The 9,088-nt window shown below is 33.6% G+C and overlaps 1 protein-coding gene across 2 annotated transcripts; it reads left to right on the top strand.

Annotated features, from left to right (window-relative positions):
- The first annotated feature begins 4,280 nt into the window (after positions 1-4,280).
- Positions 4,281-7,650, top strand: LOC122593188 (protein DETOXIFICATION 17-like). 2 transcript variants are annotated; one of them, XR_006322806.1, is made up of 8 exons: positions 4,281-4,547; positions 4,627-5,171; positions 5,952-6,038; positions 6,131-6,187; positions 6,263-6,501; positions 6,947-7,055; positions 7,137-7,223; positions 7,305-7,397. XR_006322806.1 is itself a non-coding variant. In XM_043765559.1 (8 exons), the coding sequence occupies exons 1-8, from the start codon at positions 4,347-4,349 to the stop codon at positions 7,476-7,478; spliced, it is 1,509 nt and encodes a 502-aa protein (XP_043621494.1). In that variant the 5' UTR covers positions 4,293-4,346; the 3' UTR covers positions 7,479-7,650. The 2 variants fall into 2 exon arrangements, 1 of the variants encoding a protein (XP_043621494.1); XM_043765559.1 differs by having other exon boundaries at positions 4,293-4,547; positions 6,937-7,055; positions 7,305-7,650.
- The last annotated feature ends 1,438 nt before the right edge of the window (positions 7,651-9,088 follow it).

Here is a 9,088-nt window from a genome sequence, read left to right as displayed (position 1 = left end):
TCTAAAGGGTGACATAAGTCAAGGTTATGGTTAACATAAACATTCAGTAATTTACATGTACCTTGAGTGTACATACACAACGTTTCTACATCTTCATCATTACAAACTGAAATGGCTCCTAACTCATTAGAACAATGAGGTCTCCCAAACTCAAAAAACTTAACACTAATCTCAGTGTAACCTAAGTGTGTCTTAATGGGGTTTAATTCAAGCAAGGAAAAAGTTTTGCAGTTCACGTGGTCAACATAAGTAGTCTTATCAGCATAGAAGGTTCGTCCATCGTTAACTTTCATTGTACCACTATGATGAAACATCAATGTCAGCATTGTACGTTTCCCATCTACAAATATAACATGAAAAAAAATTAAAAATATGAATAATTTATTTATTTTAGTCTATTTAAAACCCAAAAACACATTTTAGTGTTTCGAACAAAACAAATAAAATAATAAAATATGGGTTTCTTACCAGCAAGATCGTAATCATCGACATCCTTTGACTGGATTATCCAACCTGATCCCGGCATCGGAAATGGAAAAGGAAAAGGAACAATTTTTTTAGTTTTTAGGATTTTGTTGTTGATAGGTATGAAAATTATAATTTATAAGTAAATTAGGTATAAAAAGGGGAGAAAATACGAACGAAGAGGACAGATGGGTAGTCAATTACGTTTATACCCTAGCACGTGAACGACACATGTCGAAACTTAACGATCCGTTTGTCTCCATTAGGCGGAGGTATGGTGGGCATGCATGTTTGGCAACTCTGGATATGACTCGCGTAATTAAATTTGTTGAGGTACGAAAAGTGAAATTTCGATACCAACTCAGGTATCATTTGTGTAATTTATCCTTGCTTTTAACTTGAGGGGTCAAGTTAGAAGCATTTTAACCATCGATTATAATGTAATGGTCAAGATTTACCCAACTTAACTAGTCAAGTTAGAGAACTTGAGGGAATCTCCATCCTTCCATAAAATGCAATCACCAATTTGCGATAAGATACACAAATATTTAATATTATGTTAACGTATGTAATGTAAAAACATTTAATACATATAAAGGGGTTAGTTATTGTAAAACAAGTATTAAAGTAAAACAAATAAGACAAGATCTTGACCCTTAGATCATGATAAAATTGATGGACGGAGATTCACATATATATATTGATAGACGATAATTTTAATGATGCACAATGATTGTTAGTGAAAAAAAATCTATTATTTTATTTGTTTTATTTTAATACTTATTTTATTTTACTTAATATAAAACCAGATCTTAGATCCGATAGCGATAATCAAACCAATAATGTATGAGAATACACGACAAATAAACATGTGTTATATGTGTTAACGTATGATTGGATGAAATGTTAATTCTAATAAGAGTTAATGGATGAAGGGTCCCACAAGACTATATGAACTCAAAAATGAAACGAAAATGGGAAGAGGTACAACCGCTTTACTGTGTAGTACAATAGCTAAACTTTGGTCTTTTGTTCTTTAAATTGGTAAAAATGGACTGTCAAGTGACAACTACATTCGTAATCATTTCTATGACCGCCATTTCAATCATTTTTAAAGAAAAACACCTCATAATTGATTAGTTATGACCCGTTTGAAACTCACATACAACCCAATAAGATCCAATTGTTTTTTAATACAGGCATTGATCCAAATTTCATCATACGGGTTCACTTTGCCGACTCTAATTAGAAGCTTACCACTAATATTATATTTAACATACTAAAAAGAAAAAAAAAAATGATACTTATGGGCTTCAAATTTTTGGAAGTTTTAAAAACTTTAGGAAACTTTTTTTCTTTCTTTTTTTAACAAGTAAAAAAAAAGAAAAATAAAACTTTAGGAAACTAATAGATATCAAAGTATACCACCCGATGAATCTTGCATTTGTAAAAATTCTAACAATTTTAGAAAACTAATAATAGACATATCCTAAAAATATATTTAGGAAATTATATTTTAAAAATCTATCTATAATATAACTAAAAAAGGGGTTAGGGGTACACTTGGCACCCCTAATCTCCTTCCATTAGCCTAATACTCCCTCCTTATTACTATTCTATTTTTTTAATACTTATTTAATAAAAAATGGCCAAAAAAAAAACCTACCATCAACTACCAAAAAGGTTTTTATTCATATACTTTGTTTATATTTAATCATTATTATTATTATTTAATAATGAATTCTTATGTTATTGTTATTATTATCTCTTTTAGTTTAGTTTGTTGTCCATTATAGGTTCATTATAACTTCTTCTTCTTCAACAACAAAAAATAAGACCACATTAGTTCATCTTGAAGATCTTAAGCCAACACATATTAACCGTCATCTACGACTCCGTGTTGTGCATGTATGGACTGTTTCAGAGTTGAACAACCCAGAGAAAATCAAAACGTTCTAGATGGTCTTTGTTGATGAATTGATATGTATTTTTCAATATATATACTCTACACTTTATGTTTCTTTTTTTATTAAACAGAGTTGAAAAAAAAAGGGTAAATTGGAATAAATATTTATATGGAGTTAATTTTCATGCGTTTCTTCTTTAGTTTTCGTATTGATTAAGTTGTGATATTGGTTATGCACTTTTTGTTTCTCTTTTTATTTAACTAAAGTTAGGGAAAAAAAGGTAAAGTAGAATCAATATTTATATGGAGTTAATTTTCATATGTTTCTTCTTTAGCTTTCGTATTCATTAAGTTGTGATATTGGTCACACACACTTTTTGTTTCACAATTATTATAAGATTTATGTATCTTGACACTGTCCGTCCAATGGACGGGCCTAAGCACTAGTATATCATATGTTTTGTCAAAAAAAAAATACGTTTAACTATACTATATTTTAAAGCAAACACGGTTTTTGTTTAATTTTAAGTTTATTTTCAACAATTAAGTTTCTTCAATTCATCAAAACCACATTAAATCAATAACCCTAAACTACTAGCCGCCACCGCCACCACCGACAATTGCCCACTGCCGCCAATTCCACGACCGTCACCGCCACCACCACCACCACCACCACCACCGCATCCGCTATTACATCGTCACATCGCGCGGGTACCGTTCTAGTATATAATAAAAAATAAATCAACAACCCCTTTTTTAAAATTTCAATTAAGGAATCGAAGTATGTATAAAACTTTTCTCTTTTATTTATTAATTTAAACATCTCTACATAATAAAGCAACAACCTTTTTTTTTAAATCTCCATTAAGGAATTGAAGTACCTAAAAATCTTTGCCCTTTATTTATTAATTTAAATATTTTTACCTAATACACTTACAATACCCTTACTAAAATAACTTACAACATAAGTCCTCAATCCATAAAATAATCACATCATCTCATTTAACATCAATTACTTTTACATTCTCTACCATTGCCGCCCCCACAACCCGTCACCGCCGCCGCTGCCATCCGTCGTCGACGTCACCCGTCGCAGCCACCACCCCGTGCCACTACCACCATCGCCATTGCATTACGCGAGAATATGACTCGTATTTTATAAAGCAAATAGGGTATTTTTTATAAATTTTTTTGTTTTATTTTCAACAATTTATCAAAACCACATTAAATCAAGTCCTAAACTACTCGTCACAGCCATCACCACCACCACCAATAACTACCACCGCTGCCGTTGCCGCCACCACCACCACCGCACGGCAACATCGCGCAAATATCGTTATAGTCTTAAATATAATTGTATAGAGTAAAATTAGAAATTTCTTAAATAGTTTTTTTTAATGAATACGAGCATGGTACTCGCGCAATGCGGCGGCAATAACATTAGTTGCGATGTGTTGGCGTTGACGGATGGCGCCGGCGTCAAGTAGTGTAGGTAATTGATACAATGATATTTGATTTTTAGGGATAGTGAATGTTTTTAAAAATATTGTGGAATGATTGTGTAAATTAATTAATTAAGGGTAAAATGGTAATTTCGCATGTTCCAAAGTTCTAAACTTTTCAGAATAGTGGGATAATTTTTATAGTAGTATAGATATTTAAAATGACACTTATCGTTTTAATATAGCGTTACGCGGTCATTTGAAAATGCTACGATTCTGTTTTAGCTTTATTAGTAGATAGATAGAGATAAGAAATACGAAATTCCGGTTTTCTAATAAACTTTTCAATATTTTATTTATGAAACTTGTTATCAACGTACTTTTCTACAATGAAAGAAATAGCAAACAAAATGGCCCCGCCATACAAATAAATGCAATAGATATTTATAATACGAGTAACAACCAGGTGCTAAAGGTGACATCGACTGCTAGAGCTTCACATACCTCATTTGGGTCAAAAATCAGAAAAGAGGATGACATCCTATAGCAAAAAGCAAATATTGTGTGAATTCAAGAAACTGTTATACTTAGCAGGGCCTTTGATTATTGTGAATCTGTTGGTCTGTGCGTCATCAATGATTTCACTAGTGTTTGTTGGTCATTTGGGAAAGCTGGCTCTCTCTGGTGCTTCAGTGGCAACTTCTTTTGCTTCTGTCACTGGTTTAAGTTTAATGGTTGGTTTATTTATTTTATTTTATTATCATTTTTTTTTGTCGCTTGCTTTTCCTCTTATTTCATCTCAGTGGTGAGTAGGTTGGACTGTCTACTGCTCTAGAAACATTTTGTGGTCAATCTTTTGGAGCAGCACAGTATCACTTGTTAGGAATTCATATGCAAAGAGCGATGATTGTTCTTTCATCAGTTAGTCTTCCTCTCGCGGTCATGTGGTTTTATGCAGAAAATTTGCTTGTGTTCTTAAGGCAAGATCCAGAAATCTCAGCTGAAGCCGGGTTATACGCAAGATATTTGATTCCTTGTCTTTTTGCAGATGCATTACTTCAATGCCTTGTTCGTTTTCTACAATCTCAAAACAATGTTATTCCTATGATGTTAACCACTGGAATAACGACTTCACTTCATGTTTTACTATGTTGGATTATGGTATTCAAATTTGGGTTGGGAAGTAAAGGCGCAGCATTGGCTAATGCAATTTCTCTTTGGATTAATGTGATGTTCTTATCGGTTTATGTTCGTGTTTCACCTTCGTGTAAGAAGACTTGGACTGGCTTCTCAAAAGAGGCTTTCCTTAAGATTCCAACATATTTGAAGCTTGCAGTTCCTTCTGCAATCATGATCTGGTAATGCTAGCTAGTAAAGGTTCTAGATTATTTTTTTTCGTATTTGTTTATGAGTTTTGTTAACAGAAGTCAAGGGTTCGAGTCAAGGGTTCGATTCTCATTCCCACCTAGGCTGGAGGTACTTTTCTACCTTTGGTAAAACCTTGAAGAGGTCTCTCTACCTTAGGTAGAGTCAGTGGAACAGCTATGTGGTGGCCAATGGCAACCCCACAATGTTTATAAAACTCTCTATTTTTAGTACTAGCTACTTTCATGTATTTATTTAGTTTAAGGTAAATTGGCAACCCCAGACTAATATAATTGAATATTAAAGTTTAATTTTACATTTCTTAGGACTATGGAAGCCGTCTGGCCACCCCAGGTAAGGTTATCTACATCCCAATCTCCCCCGTATACCGTCGAAGACGGTATTGGGACCCAAAATCCGTATAAGACAACATTGGGTTTACTTACTAACTTTTTCTAATGACAATTCTATGTGTGTGCATAAAACTGTTGTACTTTTATCATAATATTAAGGCGGTGGATTTTTTATATGCAACGTATAACCTTCTTATACATGTTATAAGGATCTGCCATTAAAAATATTGTTTATTCCTTAATGACATATGTTTACAAAAGCTTTTGAGCTCTCACTAAACCCAGTATCAATGGGCCAGAATACTACCTTTATTTGTTTACATAAGATCCAAAAGTAACTTTCCATTAACATTAAAGAATGTTTTGCCTTTCGTATCAACCCTTACTGAAAAACTTGTCGTTGTTTACATGTTTCATCAGCTTAGAGATATGGTCATTTCAGTTGATGGTGTTGCTGTCTGGTCTTCTTCCTAATCCACAGTTTGAAGCTTCAGTTCTTTCTATAAGGTTAATCGATCTCTGCTACGCAAACATTTGAGTTCTTTATTATATATTAGCTAGGTCGTTATAGATTGGCTAATAAATCATCTCTGTGACAGCTTGAACATAGCCACAATGATGTACCAAGTTCCTCTTGGTCTAGGCGATGCAACAAGGTGATTTTGAGCATTTAAAGCTATTGGATGTCGAGTTTGTTTTATTTAATTACATTTGTTCCTTATTGTTTGCAGTGTAAGGGTTTCAAATGAATTAGGTGCTGGACGGGCACAAGCAGCACGTGTAGCAATACATGTTTCTATGTTTTCTACGGTGACTGAAGGTCTATTTGGTGCAATAATACTGATTTCAGGACGAAAGTTATGGGGTTATTGTTATAGCAGTGACAAAGAAGTTGTGAGTTACACAGGACAGATGCTGCTGCTTGTTGCAGGATCTCATTTTATTGAAGGCATCCAATCTGTGCTTTCAGGTAATTATATCCAGTCCATGAATTATTTGCGTGCTTTAATATTGAGTATCAACTACATGGTACATGCGCAATGCGTCAGTCGTCATGGCGGCGGCGGCGACGGTGTGGTGGTTAACTGGTGGCGGCGACTGTTAGTGGTAGAGGCGGCAACAAGTTGGGTAGATAATCAGTGTAAAAGTAATTGATGTAAAGGGTTAATGAAAATGTTTTAAAAGATAAAACACTGATAGTGTGATTTAATCGTTAAGGGCATTTTAGACAATTTTTCCATGTAACTTTTAACCGGGCTATTCTTTTTTATAAAAATATACTTACGGATTATGAATGGTGTCAGTGTCAGCATATATAACCACAAGTATTATCTATACTTTTATACTGCATTAACATTAGTTCCTTTCAAATTACAAATACTACATCTTGATTTCAAATTGCTAGGTGCTGTTAGAGGAAGCGGACGCCAAAAGATTGGTGCAATTGTCAATTTGGGATCTTATTATCTTATCGGAATTCCTTTGGCTGTCTTATTTGCTTTTGCATTTCATTTGGGAGGAAAGGCAAGGACATTTGCATTTTATTCTGATTAACACGAATCATTTGAAACATTCTCTAAGTAGTTTTCTCTAATATTTATGCAGGGACTTTGGTTGGGGATCATTGCAGCATTAATCGCACAAGGGCTTTCCCTTTCTATTTTAACATTACGCACTAACTGGGAAAGCCAAGTATGTACCTATCCGACTTATCTTATGTTTTATGTCTCAGAAAAAATATTGTTATGCTTGTTTAATTTTTTGGAATTGCAGGCAAAGAACGCTACTCATAGAGTGAATGATTCTATTATCAGAGATGAAAGCATTGTAGCCACAAATGTGAATGAAGAAGAAACTTCAAGGATAGAGACATCCGAATGTGTAGAAGATCAAAATATGGTACAGGAATGTAATAGGAACAAAAAAGACACAAGCAACTATCCTTAACAGGGCAACTTCAAGGATTATATATAAGCTAGGGGAGGTTTAAAGATACATATAGCTACTAGAATAATATATGAATTGTTACTATATAATATTTTCTGACAGTGTCTTATGTCTATAGTGTATAGATGATGGAGCATCTGGTATCTCACTTAAATAATATTTCATCACAACATATCGTCGTTTTTGGCTCTCTTTGAGCCATTTTCTTCGGCAACAAGAGCATACAATCGTTACTCAATAAACAAGAAGGAAAACAAAATGAACATTTTTGGTGGATAATATCAAACTGAATACCAATATACCATGCGTTAAACATAATCGAAGATCATACGATTTCTATCCACGGAGACGCCATTTTATGGCATATTAATGAAAAAGTTAAGGGAACATAAATAAATAGTCGTACCATTATCACGGGTTGTACTTTTGACACCATAAACACCAAGGAGAATTGACAGCAAAGTTAGGATAGCTGCATGAGGTTTAGACCTTCTACTTCTTTTGAATAATTGGCGTGCATTTCCATTCTTGCAAAGAAAAAAATTAAGTTACGGCAGGTAGCGCTACAAGCTTCGCTATAAGTAATGTAATTATTCTTATCTAAATAAAGTATTGTTTGTTTAATTACGTAAATAATTTTTAGTTTTTTAAGCGTTCAAATTAAACTAGTTTAAAAAATCATTTGTGTAATTCTAAAATTAGAAAAGAAAAGAACCGCGTTCCAAATCTTATATCCCTAAGACTATGTGGTATGAGGCAACTTGGGGGAGAGGGGTCTTTGACATATAACGCCAACTAAGCGAAGAGGCATTCTTCAAAAAACTGTGCTATGAGGCAACTTGACACCATGGGGCATCTCTTGCCATGTGTCAAGATCTAATGATTAGTATTTTTTCTTTACTTAATTATTATCTAAAACTTAAAATACATAAATTAAAGATAAGTTAATGTTAATTACATAAAACCCATAACATAATTTTTAAAAACTACATAATAAAATTGAAATGCGTAAAAGTTAGATATACAAACCATATCAAAAGTTTGAATACGTTGCGGGAGATTACAAACGGCACGTATATATATCGGGTGTTTATGTCGAATCCGGAGTGTCCCTATAGCAGGACACCAGGACCCTGTATGGGCGTGGTACTTAGGGTATCCTCATGATTGTTTTGAACAATTTCCCTTGCAATTTTTCAAGATGTTTAACGAGAAGGTTTCGAACATGACAACATTTGTGAAAACATTTGGACCCTAACTATTAAGCTATCTAGTAGTGGTTCAAGGATTATATTTAAAACAAACACCGACCACTTTCAAGGTGGTCTAGTAGTTCACGTCTCACATTACAAGAGGCTTTAGATTTGAACCCAACCCTATAGATAAAATCTGGGAGCGGCCAAGGAGAAAAAATGTCTAGGATATCCGTAAGGCCAAATAAGGAGACCCTTTTCATGTACTCGTAACAATACCAATAATCGGATTTTTTACTAAATGCAGAAACAATTAGTCACATGTGAAATGGTAATGGAAAAAAAAAAACCATAACGACAATTAATGATATATATAGGTATGAGTATCAGATTCGCGGAATCAATGTACTAATTGCT

This window comes from Erigeron canadensis, chromosome 3 (assembly GCF_010389155.1).
Source record: "Erigeron canadensis isolate Cc75 chromosome 3, C_canadensis_v1, whole genome shotgun sequence".
In the NCBI taxonomy this organism is placed as follows: domain Eukaryota; kingdom Viridiplantae; phylum Streptophyta; class Magnoliopsida; order Asterales; family Asteraceae; genus Erigeron; species Erigeron canadensis.
Note: the sequence above shows the minus strand (reverse complement) of the source record. Positions and strands in the feature narration are given on the sequence as shown.